This window comes from Sceloporus occidentalis, unplaced genomic scaffold (genome assembly GCF_023333645.1).
Source record: "Sceloporus occidentalis isolate IW3139 unplaced genomic scaffold, rSceOcc1.0.p SCAF_6, whole genome shotgun sequence".
NCBI classification, from domain to species: domain Eukaryota; kingdom Metazoa; phylum Chordata; class Lepidosauria; order Squamata; family Phrynosomatidae; genus Sceloporus; species Sceloporus occidentalis.
In genome coordinates, this window is record NW_028316986.1 from 54,968,845 (window position 1) to 54,984,963 (window position 16,119).

Below are 16,119 nucleotides of genomic sequence, written 5' to 3' on the forward strand. Positions count from 1 at the left end.
AGTAACCAAAACATTATATGAGGGCATTAACCTCTGGTGACTTGTTGTTGGAAAGACAAGTAAAGATTTGATTAACAAGAGCAGTAAAATTAGTGTGAGAACAGAAAACACACTTATACTGTATTATTGTCTTCCTCCCTCTCCTCTGTATGCACATATCTGCCCATGTCATCACCAGCAGGTATATACAGTGTCTTCCTCCCTCTCCTTGTCATCTGCAGGTTTGAACATCTGCAGGTTTGAACATCTGCGAACAGGAAGCCTCATTGTCCCCAATGGTGGTGCATGCACTGCCGTAATATGTAGTGTTTTTAAGTGCCTTTATCTTTTTAAATTGCATTTTGTTATGTTAATGAGTGATGTGTTTTAAAACTGTACTAATTTAATTCTATTTTAATGCTCATTTTTGTATTTTTAAAATTGTATCATTCTTTTACTTTGCAAGCTGCTTTGTGTCATATTTTTGGTAAAAAAATGGAATATAAATAAATATAAGAATAAGAATAAGAAGTTGAGGTGGCTTCTGAAATTGAAGCACAGGCCAACAAAAGTTACATTTCTTGTTTTTGCTTTTTGGGAACTATATCAGCAGGACTATGTTCTTGTTATTGGCTTTTGCTGCCTGTGATATGGTTGGTCTTTTTTTTTTTTTTTTTTTTAAACTGTGTTATATTAAAGTAATAACTTGATCTTACATCTTTTATGTATTATACAAAATAACAGTAAATTACAAAAAAATAATACTTTTTAAAAAAGATTGTTTAATTCTGTTTGCAGAGTTTACTGTATTTTCCCATATGTTTATTAGATATTTTTTTCAAAATAGTGACATCATCATCATCATCATCATCATCATCATCATCATCATCATCATCATCATCATCATCATCATTACCATTCCTGTGAAATACTAAAATATGCAAAAGTAATTTCCATATTGATTGTAGGTTCAGTATCCCAACCACATTATGTCAAAGCACTTCTTTATTCAGAGTGAACTGATTTATTCAAACATTACCTGATGAGGAGCGGAAGCGACACTGTCCAGTCATAGGGTCATACTCCTGGTTTTCATCAGAACACAGACAGAGGAAGGAGCCTTCCACATTTTCACAGAGGGCTTCTCCACATACTCCACTCAGCATTTCACATTCATTCACATCTGGAAAATGAAAAACAATATTGATTCAATTGTTTTCCTTCATTAACATGGATTTATTGTCCCTGCCATTTGTGTGCCAGTATTGTCAACTGGAATACTGAGAAAATTTATTTACAATGTCTGTATATTATCCTTCACTTTGCTAAGACTCCAAATACAATAATTATCAAACATGCAATAAAACAATACATTACATTGATACAATATAGAAAGAATTGTTATGATAGTATCAAGGGACCAGTAAAGTTCACAAGTCAGTAGTAAACTATTTTATTTAGAATTAAGCTTCTGAACCATGGAGAAAGCTGACAGAAATAATGCACAGTAGGTGCAAAGTTCTTCAAAACAGTTAACCACATGGTTTATACAGTCGGCCCTTCTTATACACGGATTTTTTATACATGGATTCCAGCATACACGGTTTGAAAATGTTCCAAAAAAGTATAAATTTACCTTGATATTCCATTTTTTTTATAAGGGACATCATTTTGCTATGTCATTGTATTTAATGGAACTTGAGCATACATGGATTTTGTTATACACGGGGGATCTTGGAACCAAACCACAGCGTATAACAAGGGTCCACTGTATTATATTCTATTGTATTATATTATATTATATTATATTATATTATATTATATTAAGTTCTTACTAGAGTTCCAAGTATGATATCATAATTATTCATAGTTCTGGAAAAACCTGTCATCCACTTTCATCACTGGTTTGGACAGAACTTGATGCTGGCTGGGAGATTCAGTGTCACCAAATGCATCTGAGGAAGTACTGTAGTCTGAAGTCTATGAAAGCTCATGCTGCCAATTTCTTTCTTTCAGTTAGTCTTAAAGGTGCTACAAGATCTCTCTATGTATTGTCCTAAAAAGTAATTTTCCTAGCTCTGGTCTAGGATGGATTGATTATGTCACAGTAAATGTAATACATTGGGTCCCCCTTTCAGCTATTTGCCACCATCAAAATTAAGTAATCAGCAGAGTGAATTCATGTTGTATGTTTTCCACTTTAGTTAACATACGAAACATTTATCAAACTTACTGCCTGCCTGCATTTAAATCTGTGTGTTTCTCTTCAACTCAAAGGTCCCTGGTTGCCTATTTCACCCTAACTTAAAACACACCATTGTAAAACTTACCTTGGGATCTTCTTTTCTCAGCCAATCCCCCACCCATATGCAAATGCATGTTATATGGTAATCATTTAACACTTGCAATCACTATGCATACTCTGGAATAACTTTTCATATAAACCCATTTTCAAAAGTTACACACCTATAAGATGAAGAACAGGGAAAGGATTCACCAAGTTTCTCCTGAAAATGGATCATTCAGGAAAGAAGATATATACAAATCTGACAACTCACCCACACAGCCTCGCTCATCCTGCAGATACTGATAACCTTGATAACAAAGGCAGCGAAAAAAGCCAGGTGAATTTTCACAGAAACCATGATTGCCACACACTGTACTATTGAAGCATTCATCGATATCTGGGGGGAAAAGAGACCCATTAGTGTCAGAAAGACATGATGCAACTGCAAATTTAATAATTTAGTGAAAGCATCCATTTTTTTTGAAAGTCTTTAAAAAGGTTCCTCTGTGCATTTAAGCACACACCATAGAAAAACAAGCACATTCCAAACTCCCTTGTAATAAATGCTTTTCTATCAGGGATGGAGGATGTTGGGACTTCCAGATATTGTTTTACTACATCTCCCATCATCCTTCACCACTAGCAATGCTGAGTTGAGTTGATGGTGATTGCAATCCAACAACATCTGGAAGGCCATACATTCCCCATCCTTATGTTAAATGGCCAACTGTAGTGGTCTAAGTGGCAGGTTCTACAGTTAAAATATTGTGATGCATACCTCAATCAATTATTATTCAGAAATACTATTCCATAGTTTTGGAGTCACTTTAACTTCTTTGTAAATTTGTTTAATGATTCTAAAAATACTTTTTAGTTGAAAAAAAATTATTATGTGAAATGAAAACAGGAGCCAAGAAACAGCATAGAGTATTACATTAAACAAAGAAACATGTTCAGAAATTCCAATACAATGTGTGGATAAGTGAAATAATTGCACAATTACTTAATATAAGCTCTGTATTACCAATGAGACTTGACCAATGCATGAGCTTTGAGTCAGATTAATACTCTCGAAGCCTTTAAAAAGGCAGTTAAGACAGATCTTTTCTGGAAGGCCTTCCCTGATTGATTTCAACAAGTACAGTAATTAGATACCCCTCTGTCTGTTTAGAGCCACTACTACTACCTGCCTGTTTTATGATTTTAATTTAGATTGGAATTTTAACCTAAAACGTTTTAGACTGATTAATTTGTTGGTTTTGTAGGGAATGGGTTTTGTGATTTTATGACTTTGTACTTGTAATTGATAGTTGTTTTTTGTTTGGAACCCGCCTCAATCCGAAAGGGAGAGACAGGCTATACATTATTATTATTATTATTATTATTATTATTATTATTATTATTATTATTATTTTCAAGAAAAATGAACCCTGCTGGCACAAAAAAGCAGAACAGATCCAATGAGCCAATGGGAGTTACCTACATTTTAGATTCAACAATAGATCCAATGGATTCAGGTCAATTTGTGTAAGCTATGGGTTATTTAAAACAAGATTAGCTTTTTGTATATAAAAATGAATTCTGTTACCATACTCTGATAATTTATGAACCAAGGTACAGGAATTTCTGTTGACCCATATGTTATAATTTATGGATTACAGTATTTAAACAAGATTAGGTTTGTGTGCTGTTACACTCTCAAAAGTTATGGATCAAGGTACAGAAATTTTCAGAAGAATTTCCATACATTGTCTTGTACAGGAAATTAAAGGGTCACAAAACTATGGCTTTACTGCTTCCATAGGAACCAGTCTTTTCTTTTGCCTTGTCTTGTTCTTCTGATCTGTCTTTGTTTATTCTTCCCTATTGATATCCTAATTTTAATACTGTTGACAAGGAGGTGGCACTGACATGGTTGTGGACACTAAAAGGGAGGACAGAATGATCTCGTTCTTTTCTGAGAAAACTCAAAGGATTACATTGTGCAGATGCTCATCTGTGCAAATTATTGTCCTGTCTTGATGGCAAAATGTTCTCTTCCATCAACACTGCAGATTAAGAAATTTTATGAGGGATTTTGAGGAGGAGACTCAGTTAAAATGGTTGTTGAGTATAACAGCTAAGATGGGTTACTCCTCTTACATTCATCTCTCATTTTGTTCTAAACTTCAATGTGAATATCTTTTACATATATAATGAACTATAGATTCACAGAGGTTATAGCATTTACATTTTATTTTTTAAAGCTTTATCATTTTAGATTTAAATGTCACAGATTTATAAGTGAGGTTACATTTGCTGCAGCTGTTCTGCTTAGTATGAAGGACAGTGGTGATGTAAATCCTCACTTATCTTGTTCTCATATTTTTATTCCTCACTTGGTGAGGCCAAAAGAAGATTTTATTTTCATATCTGTAACCATATTTGTAGTGAGAACTTTGAGCAAATTGTGGGAAAAAATTAAAACAAATATTACACTTGCTACTCCCTTGTTACATAGATTTTTAAAAAGTATAACCAGTGAATGGATTGTATATCTCTTTGGTAATAATCCTGTCCTTCCTAAGGATGCGTGCTGTGTATGCTGGTGCTCTGCTTACTAAAATGGTCTGAGACTTGTTCTCTACTGAGACTTCTTGTGCTAATTCCAAAGAAATTGTCCAAACTCTCTTTCATTTCACTCTTTCATACAAGGTGAAATATCTGTTTGTGATGGTCAATTTTTTGGGGGAAAGAAGAATTCATTGTCGTTTCATACATGTGTTGAAACTGAAAATTTTGTGGTTGAGACTTTTTGTGTATTGCATAGGTTTTTCCCCCCAGATATGTATTTCATACCTTTATAATCTGTGTTCCTCAATTCAGATTTGTTTTGCTATGTTTCAGCAAAACAAGCATTTTTAGTCATTCATCACATGTTATTCTAATATACCACAACAGAATATAGGCTGTAACTTGAAACACACTTATCTGGAAGTAATTTCCACTAAAATAAGCATAGATATGCAAAGGTTGTGCCCCAAATTCCTACTCTTGTCATTTAACCCATCTTACCTTCGCAAGACAGGCCATCTCTAGAAATTGTAAACCCCTGCTCACAAATGCAATGGAAAGAGCCTTCTGTATTTAAACACTCCCCATGAGGTAAACAGAGATTGGATCCTGCACATTCGTTGATATCTATGAGTAGAGAAAGAGAGATCAAAGATGCATTTAAACTACATGTGTGCACACACATGACTAGTAGTGTCTAAAGGCTGGCTGTGTAATTTACAGAACATATTAGTGAATAAAAATCAGTAGGTCTACTTCAGATGTTAAGCAGAAAATACAGATACTGAGGATAGGAATTTTACAAACCAGGGCTCACCAGGGCCTGTACTGCAGCCATTCACTCAAAACCACAAGGTTGCAAGTTCAAGACCAGCAAAAGGGCCCAAGCTCGACTCAGGCTTGCATCCTTCCGAGGAGGGAGCTAAAATGAGTACCCAGACTGTTGGGGGCAAATTAGCTTACTTGCTAATTAGCTTACTTGCTGTTCACCGCTATGATCTTTGGAATAGCGGTATATAAATAAAACAAATTATAAATTATTATTACAGACATGTTTATTTGACTATTGTAGCCATTGACTTAAAAGAAAATAACTAAAGGCTGTACTGAATGGAATGCAGTGAAAAATTATAAGATGCAATATTATTCCCTTAATAGGTTGTATGTACGAGCCAGTGATGAAGGAGAGGATAAAAAGAAGAAAAGAAGAAAAAGGGGAAAGGAGGAGTAAAAGGAGAGCCAGTGTGGTGTAGCGATTTGAACGTTGGACTAGGACTCTAGAGACCAGGGTTCTAATTCCAGCTCAGCCATGGAAATCCACTGGGCAACCTTGGGCAAGTCACACTCTCTCATCCTCAGAGGATGGCAATGGCAAACCCCTTCTGAAGAAACCAGTCAAGAAAACCCCATGATAGGGTCACCTTAGGGTCACCATAAGTCAGAAACGACTTGAAGGCACAGAACAACATGCTAGTGGCTGTGTGGATACTGTTAAAAAAACAGCACATTAGATTGAAGCAATACTCATAAAGAGCTCTGAAGGTTCGTGGGCAATAGCTTGTTCAGAAGAAATAAAAGTACACTGACATTTTTGCAAGGATGCAAGTGGTATTCTTCACAATCATAGATATTTTATATTTCTGGAATGAAACTGCTGAATATGACTCTAAATGCCAGGGAGATGTCTGTTGTGTGCCTTCAAGTCATTTCTGACTTACGGCAACCCTAAGGTGACCCTATCATGGGGTTTTCTTGGCAGAATTTGTTCTGAGGGTGTTTACCTTTGTGTTCTTCTGAGGCTGAGAGAGTGTGACTTGCTCAGTAGGTTTCCATAGCTGAAAGGGGATTCAAACCCTAGTTTCTCAATTTCTTAGTCCAATAGTTTAACCACTTTACCATGCTGTCTCCTACTTTTCCTGCTACAATATTGAAATAACAAGGGAAAAATCATGTATTTGGAGTTTTTCGTAAAATGCAGTAATTAAAGAGAAATAAAAGTATGTTCTTTATTTTTCTTATCAAAACATTCCTATAGTCAGGCCATACCTTGACAACCCCTGGAAGTTGTTAGCTGGAAGCCATCTGGACAAGTGCACTCATAAGAACCTTTGGTATTAATGCAGTTCCCTCCGCGACAAACATCACTGTCCTCTTGGCATTCATTAATATCTGAAATGAACCCAGGACCAAAACAGGAAAGATTAAAGAGATCTTTTCTAAAAGACTTTCTAAAATATATTTTCTAAAAGATTAAAGAGATCTAAATGATGAAAGATCTTTTAGAAAAGATTAAATTAACAATACAAGTTGAGCATCCCTTACCCTGAAATGCTTGGAACCAGAAGTGTTTTGGATTTTGGATGTTAAAATATTTTCATACACATGAGATATTTTGAGGACAGGACCAAATCTAAATATAAAATTCATTTATGTTTTGCATGCACCTTATACACATAGCTGAAGGTAATTTTATATGTAATCTTTTTAATAATTTGTGCATGAAACAAAGTTTGTGTATATTGAATAATCAGAAAGTGATGTCACTATCTCAATCACCCATCGGAACAATTTTGGATTTTGGAGGTTTTGGAATTCCAGGTAAGGGATACTCAGCCTGTAATTAGTCTAAAACTTCCTCTCTAGTAAGAATCAGAGATACAGGATAGGGTCAGGCAAGAGATAATAGTTCCTTGGCCACCAAAAAATGTGTGGGTTATTAATATGAAGTATCTACCATTGGTAGAGGCTAGGAATGTACTAAATCTTATAAATTGGGGGTAGAAATCAGAAACATAGCCATGCTAGTTTGGAATATCAATAGCAAAGGGATCTTGTAGGACCTTTGTGGCTAACTGAGCAAAAGAAGTTGCAACATAAGCTTTTGTAGACTTGATCTATTTCCTCAAATGCACGGACTGCATCTGCGGAAGTAGAACAAAGACTTTATCACAGGTGCCTGCTGTCCTGCCACAATCATGTTAGTTTAATAACAGAAGCATATTGGTTTTGCATCAATCTTTATTACATGTTCTCCACATTAACACTTTAGCCCCGCTTTGGTAATCCATGGAAATGCAATCTGATTTCTGCACTGCCACCATAATGCCACCTTCTGACCCCTGTGTGCCATGTCTTGTGGATGAATTCTCTTCCTTTGATTTTTTTAAAAAAAGTTTTGTTTTCTCTGACATAATTCCACAATTTCCTGCCAAAATAGAAATGAGTCTCTTTCCTTGTAAGGAGAATACAGTACTGTCATTTCTTCTGGGGGGGGGGGGGGGGGAAGAGAGAACCGGCTGCGTCCTTCTGTTCCTACCAAAAAAGAAATGAGTCTCTCTCCTCACAAGGAGAATACTATTATTTCATCTCTGGCAAAAGAGAAGGGAGAAGCTGGCTGAACCCCTCTGCACTTACCCAAAAAGAAGTTAGAGTAGCTGTTTGCAAAAAAAGACTGTAATTTCTTCTTTGCTGGGGTGGGGGATAGTGAAAAAATAATTAAAGAAGTAAAAAAAATATCTAGCCTGCTCTGGAATAGTGAGGGAGGAGGAAGGAGGGGGAGAGCAGGAGACATTGACACCATATGGACTGCCCAACACAAGAACTACTACACAAGTAACTTGTACCTGAGGACTAGTGTTACAGCTGTGCATTTGGAAGTTTATTGATGGGTTTTCTGGTCAATTACAAGGTGCACTCTAACAATGCTTTACAGGCAAAGTGACAAGACTGAGATGGCATGCAATAAGTATAGCCTAAGGTGCTATTTTTCAACTTCAATAGCAGTTTAAAAGCTGCATGTGATAAAAGTCTCAAGTCTACAAATGTTTATCTACAACTTCTTTTGCTCAATTAGTCTCAAAGGTGCTACAAGATCCCTTTGCATATAAATTGGACAATGTAATAGTAAAGTCTGTCTTATAGATGGGAATAGAATATATCTTGGGAAAGGAAGGTAATGTATATACAGTATACAGTATATACAGTTGCTGTCTATCATGTATAAATCTAGAAATGTTAGTAAATCCCCCTCCCCCCAAAAAAAACCTGAGTCGACTTATCCATGGGTCAATGTAAATACTGTACTCTCACTCTTAAACAAAAAAAGCACCCATCCCCTGATGAAAGGCAAGATTATAATCTCTCCTGGAATCACTGGCCCCCTTCTACTCTCTCATCCATCCAGCTTTTAGGTTGAACACAAACAGTTATGCCTCCTGGAATTTCTAAGTTCTTTGGTATTACATGTATTTTTCCTTTCCTTTATCGTTTATGCTGGTGAGCATGTAATACATACCCAGTGGAAATCATCTGAAATTATTGCATTTTGGAATAAGGGGTTGGTTATTACTAAAAATGTAATATAGGTGGAGGTCCCTTGTGATCTTGCTGATTTGTTATTGGATTATTTAAAATAATAAGGAATGAAAGGAGTGCTACATATCTATTTTGTCTGCTAAACAGTACAGCATTATATTAAAAAAATCTTAGCATAAAAGTATAGCAATATAAAAATTTGAGGCGTTAATTATAGTATGCTGGCAAATAAAATGCTTGACATTTATCCACAAGTTGAAATTCTGGAAAATGAGGCACATTTTCAATTAACACATTTATTTGGTATTTGGAATAAAAGAATTAGTCCTGAACTGATGAACTGGGCCAATAATTTTTCACAAAATATTGCACAATAAATTACTTTTTATTATTTATTTTAGAATGTATTGTCTGAACATTTTTCATGTTGATAATTAGAAACACACACATGTACCTCAGATATGTCCAACAGAATTAGGAAATGTATCATTAGCAGAGTGTAAAACTGAGTTTGAACAGCATTTGATCAAATTCTTCTTGGAAAATGTTAATGGTAGAAATCACACTTTTACCTTCACAGTGGTCTCTTGTAGTTGACAATTGGTAGCCTTGGGGACAAATGCATCTATAAGAACCTGCTATGTTTCTGCACTGGCCATTTATGCAAAGTTGCTGCTCTTGGCATTCATCGACATCTGCAAATGAATAGTATATGTTTACCCTGTCCTTGTCTATTAACATACCATACCACCTTGAGTGCATCTAATCTTGCTTGATTTTGGAAGTTAATCAATTACTTCCCCAAGCGTATCTATGCTCATCATAAAATGGCTAAATTTCACTAGTTTGCACTCTGCTGCTTTTTTTTTTTTATTATCTCTGAGGGCTTTTCAGACACTTCTAAGGGCGAGGTTTTGTTGTTGTTGTTGTTTGTGTTTTGGAAAAGCTACATGAAAGGATTTTTCCTTGGAAAGTGACCTTGGGCATTTTTCTAAAAACTTCACCACACCAAGAAGCAGAAGAGCACAGCTATGGACATGTGTTGAAGCATATATATCTGCACCACAGCACATTTGCTTTTTTGAAGGGGTAGGAGAAGAAAGCTGCTAAGAAGAAAGTCAACCCATTTGAAATGTGGAAAGAAACTGTCATATCATGAGAAGACATGACTCCTTAGAAAAGACGACAATGCTTGGAAAGGTCACACTGCAGATGCATAGACTCAGTCAAGGAAACCATGGCCTTGAGACTGCAAAACTTCCAGGGCTGTTGATGACAGATTGCCATGTGGAGCTGCACCTATATTTCAGAATTAATGCAGCTTGACATCGTTTTAACAGCTATGCCTCAATGATATGGAATTCTGGGATTTGTAGTTTTGTGAAATATTTAGCCTTCTCTATCATAGAGCTCTGGAGCCACAGCAAACTACAAATCCCAGGACACCATAGGATGGAGCCATGACAGTCAAAATGCTGGCATGCTGCATTAGTTCTGTAGTGTGGCAACAGCTTGGGTGAGGAATAATAGGCTGCAAATACCCACAATTCATAGATAATCCTTTCCCTCCTGGCAAACATTACACATATTATTTAAAGAATAAAGGTCTCATGCATACTCCCACCTTCACATTGGGCTCCTGCTGAGGAAAGCTGATAACCTTGGCTACAAAGACATCTGAAGGATCCCTCAAGATTTTCACACTGGCCATTTGTGCACAGACTGCTATACTGGCATTCATTTATATCTGTGAATACAGAGAATGTATTTAAACCACTGCTTGTTCCTTTCTGAAGTATCTCCCAACAAAGCTTTATTAACTCTCCTTTGGGCACCTTTCCATTGACCCATTTATTTATTAAGCTATACTGATGTTCCATCTTTCCCCCAAAACAGGACCCAAAGTAGTTTACAAGTTAATTTAAAAGCAGAATCCAGTTAAAAGAAGGTATAATACAATGTTTAAAAACAATTAAATAAACATTATCAAAAACATTAATATGTAACAATGTTAAAAAAATAGTTAAAGCATAATAATGAATAATGAAAAGACTTTATGCAAAGATGAGTTAACAATAAACAGTCTGGGTAAACAAACAAACAAGAAGAAGAAGAAGAAGAAGAAGAAGAAGAAGGAGGAGGAGGCAGAAATAAGGCCACTATAGCCTCATAAGGGAGAAAATTCCACAGCATAGTCTGTTTCCTGTGTCCTCACTAAATGTGTCTGTGAAGCTGGTAGAACTAAGAGAAAGACTTCCTCTGAAGATTTAAAAACTTGGACAGGCTCATATTGGGAAATTCAGCATCTTCAACCTCTAGTGCTTCACTAGAGCTCTGAGAGGTTGAAGATGCTGAATATATTTCTCCCATACTCTGAATCCTAGAATTCTATAAAATGGAACCTGACCCTTTAAAACAGAATCATACCACTTTATATAGTGTGAAGGAATTCATAGGCCTGTTACAGACTGCCAAAATAAAGCTGCTTCGGGTCTCTTTGGAGGTATGCTGTTTAAATGATGCATGCATCCTAAGAATCCGGAAGCTGCACCAAAGCTGCACTCCAGTGCTTAGGAATGGAGTGTGGCTTTGGCGCGACCTCCGGACTCTTAGGACCTATGCATCATTTAAATAGCATACCTCCAAAGAGACCCAAAGCCGCTTTATTTTGGCAGTCTGTAACAGGCCATAGTCTTTTATATAGTTTGGATCCAAATCTTTTAGTGTTCATTGTCTTATTTGTGCATCCCCACATCTGATTCTACTAGAAATGTTATGCTGGAAATGGGTCTGAAGGGGGGAAAAGCAGACCATTTGTGCCTGTGGGGTAGTGGCATGCACATCAGCCATAGGAGTTTTAGAGGAAAGGCCAGTGGCAAAGACATAAAGTTGCACTTGATATAAAATTTCCACTGTGCAAAGCAAGATCTTTTATGGTTTTGCACTTGTGCAAAACTTTCGAAGGTTTTACAATCAGCAGTCCAGACATTTCAGTTATTATCTACAAAAACAAAGCTAGTAGAGGAGTCAGCTTTTATAAAGCAGGAATGTAAGTTGATAGGTGGGAGGGTGAACAGATAATGGAAATATGTCTGCTTAAAATCATAGGAAATGCTGAGTAAGCCTTCCTGGATTTGCCAGCAGGAGCAGCACAATGAAAGACTTTATAAAGACATACCTATCTGCTTTGCCTGTCATTTTAAAATGTCCCTTCTCCTTTGAACATTGAAAGCAGACTCCTTAGGGTAACATGCCAAGAGTACAGAGCCAATATAAGCAAAATAAAATAAAAAATGAAAAAATTCTAGCCCAGACACCAAAAAGCCAAACACTAGGATTCCAGACAACACAGGAAAATATCATTTCTTTTAGTTGGATTTCCCCCTCCAAGAAAAATTAACATCTTCAGAAAAATACTGCTTTCCTTAAACTATTCAGTTATGTACATTTTAGGAAAACAATGTATACAGTATAATAGTTGAAGCCATTAAATTAGATTTTCCCCCTCCCGCTTACAAGACAATAAACTACATTTTAACAACTATCTTATGTTGTCTTATGTAAGCAGACTAGTACAGCAGGGCCAAGCCCTGGGAATATAGTATTGTTTTTCCCCTCTGATGTATAATCCTAGGATTGAGCTATGTAAAGCCTGAAGGGAAATATGAGGTGCAGACAGGAATAGAAGGCTTTCATATGCTTCTTTCATAGTAGAAGAAATTATACACTGATTTCAGTTTAGCATTCTGATGTCAAAACTCTATGTTTTGTTTTTGTTTTTCACTAATGCCAAAAGCAGTCACCCTATGTCTATTCCTCCTTAACACAGTGAAGTACAGCAAAACAAATGAGTAACTTGATGAATGTAAAGTAGAACGGAGGCAGACAAATGTAGAACCCACTATGTCATGTCACATATTTTGCTGGGCCATGGCATCTTGTCGTGTTTGGTGGAGAGCCACACGTGTTTGGAGCCACACATACCTGTAAAATCTAGTCCCAAACTGAGGAGCAGTCACAATGTTCTTGCATGGTCCCTGTGGTTTCTTCCCACTCTATTATTCCTTGCTGCCTAGGGAATTCTAGTAGCTGTAGTACAACACATGTGCGTGTGCGCGCACACACACACAGCTACCTTTTCTAGATAGGTCACACTTTTCTATTACTGTATATATCAGACACCTAGTGTGTGTGTCACACATCAAGCAGGATATAATTGGATTATTCATTAAATAAAAATCAGTGGGATTTAAATCACAACTAACTTTTCACACTGACTTCAGTGGTACCTAGTCCATCTATTTCCTTCATCATTTCAATCACATCTTGAGGTCTTCAGGGAAGAAAATGTAAATGTAACAATAATTGGAACACAAAATATTTACAATAAAACATTTACCATGACATTGTCCATTCCAGCCTCTGAATCCATCTCTGCATGGGACACACTGGTAAGAACCCAGAGTATTAACACATTCTGCATCAGGACAAGTATGTGGAATTGAGCATTCATCAATATCTTTAAAAACAAAGTTAAGAAAAGATAAGCTTTCTGTAACTAAAAAGAAATAAATTAATCTTAATCAAAGACAGGAAAAACTAGTTACCAAAACTGAATTAACTGTAATTAATTCCTTCTTGCAATAAAGAAGGAACAACTAAATTTTTTGTTGTTAACAGCTCACGTATTGAACTGTTCTCGACTCATGGCGACCCTGTTGATGAGACATCTGCAAGAGTACCTATCCCCAACTGCTCTTAGTTCCTGCAAAGTCGTACCTGTGACTTCTTTAGTAGAGTCCATGCGTCCTTCCTCTCTTCCTACTTCCCTCCACCTTTCCCAGCAAGGGAGAAGGCACATTTCTGTGAAAAAAAATAATGCTGGGAAAGGTGGAGGGAGAAGAGTGCTGAGATCCTGTGGACAGCTGAAAAGACAAACAAATGTCTGAAGTATGACAGCCTCAGTTTTGTCATCTTGGCTCCCAAGGGGATTTCTGGCTTGATCTGCTCTAGGATCCATTTGTCTTTTCAGCTGCCCACAGGATACACAGAACTCTTCTCCAGCATCACGTCTCCAATGAATTGATTATCTTCCTATCTTCTTTCTTAACTATCCAGCTCTCACATCAATACATGGTAATAGGGAATGCAATGGCTTATATGATTCTAATGTTTGTGCTCAGTTGTGTATCTTTGCATTTTAGGATATTTTCTAGTTCTTTCATAGCTGCTCTCCCCATTCTTAATCTTCTGATTTCCTGGCTGCAAACCACATTCCTATGTTTGATCCAAGGTATGATAACTCTTTACTAATTCTATTTCTTAATTGTCTAGGTTGAATTTAACTAAATTCTCCATAGTCATTATTTTTGTTTTCTTTATGATCAACAGTTCAACAGTTATGCAGTTATGTTTAACTAAATTATATTATGATTACAACTTAATGAGGGATTTAATTCCTTTTGCAATGCAGCGATGTGAAACTATCTCTGCCTCAATTTTGCTCTGTCTCTACAAGTCCAACCTGCATTTTTACTTAACCTTGTTTCATACTGAGTCACAAGAAAAAAATATCTTCCTGCATTAACATTCATCTGCATTTTAATCTCTATTTTCTTACTATGTGAATTTATTTACTCAATCTTTGCATTTTTTTCTCATTGACTAAAGCACTGTGTGTATATTTTTCAACTGTGTTATTTTTTAGCTGTTTGCATTTCAAAATGTATTTACTTTTATGTGTACACTTTATCTCTCTGAAGTGTCCCATAAGAATTTTCAAGTTGCATATCCTCTCACATGGAGTTTCAAGTGGACTGAAATGATTATGTTTGTTGAGATTGTCAAAAAATTTCCCATCACTTTTGTAGCATAAGAGAGTTTCTACTCATTTTTATTATTTAGGTGTGTCTTGTGCGTCCCACCTAGGGTTGGAGGGGGCAAGGAAAAGGAGGAAGGGGGAATTGCTAAGAAGGCTTGGGAGTGGGAAATGTAGTTTGCAGTGGCACAAGGGACTGCCTGTGATCTTGCAAATGCTATGCCTGCTTGGGAGTGGGAAATGTTCTTGTAGAATTGGGGGGGGGGGTGTTTGGCCAGAAAGAGAAGTACATTTCAGCCTTCTGTCTAGGAATAATGCCAAAATGTCCTCCATTTTGAGCATGCCTAAGAAACATGCATTTATATTAACATTTTAAAAAAATTATCAATTTTTTAATGTGTCCTCCATTTTTTTAAAAAAATGTGTCCTACATTTGAAAATGTGGCCCTACATTTGTCCTACATTTGTCCCGGTTTGGAGGTCCTGCCTTATGGCAACCCTAGTCCCACCATTTGGACACGGCACACAAGGCATATCATCAGCATATGCAGCATGTCAACACGCACGTGCAAAAATGGTGCTGGGAGAGCACGGAGCATGGGGACACTCCGCTCTCCCGAGTCCTAATTTCGGCCCCAGGCTGCTGCAAAATGGCAGTCTGTACTGGGCCTTAGTTTAGAACAAATAGAAAATAAATGGGGAAAAAAGGCCAATATCATAATAGCATTTAGGATATACAAGGAAAGTTTTGTGTTGTCACATAGTATACCGAGTAATGTAAGTCAGTAAATTAATAAATGTCTAATTTATTTAAACTGAAGTTTAGATATATTTTTGATTTAGATTTACAGATTATCCTGATCATGTAACTGAAGGCCTTGATTACAAGTATATAGAAGTATGGCCCACTGGGCAAACAAATTTACAGCTGAAGTTAAAATATAAACACTTAAAATTATCTTGAGCCAATCCATTTAAAATTTAGTATAGAAACAAAGGAGAATATTGAAATTTTATCTTTTAAGAGATCCTTAAAATTTAAGATTTAACAAACCTAGTAAAATACAGATTTGCTTTAAGTGATGTCTTATTGAGTATGGAGGAAGTTTGTTTTCTGCTACTCCAGGATACGGAGCAATGGATTCAAGTTACAGGAAAAAAGATTCCA

General features: G+C 36.3%; 1 protein-coding gene across 4 annotated transcripts in view; it reads right to left on the minus strand.

Annotated features, from left to right (window-relative positions):
- LTBP1 (latent transforming growth factor beta binding protein 1) overlaps window positions 1–16,119 on the minus strand; it is a 262,829-nt gene that overhangs the window by 47,072 nt on the left and 199,638 nt on the right. For all 4 annotated transcript variants that reach the window (XM_089529704.1, XM_089529702.1, XM_089529706.1 and 1 more), the window contains 7 exons: window positions 13,533–13,652; window positions 10,758–10,880; window positions 9,706–9,828; window positions 6,866–6,988; window positions 5,321–5,446; window positions 2,538–2,663; window positions 1,019–1,162 (listed from right to left, as the gene is read on the minus strand). In XM_089529704.1, the coding sequence (XP_089385830.1) occupies window positions 1,019–1,162; window positions 2,538–2,663; window positions 5,321–5,446; window positions 6,866–6,988; window positions 9,706–9,828; window positions 10,758–10,880; window positions 13,533–13,652 (885 nt within the window). The remainder of the gene's footprint in view (window positions 1–1,018; window positions 1,163–2,537; window positions 2,664–5,320; window positions 5,447–6,865; window positions 6,989–9,705; window positions 9,829–10,757; window positions 10,881–13,532; window positions 13,653–16,119) is intronic.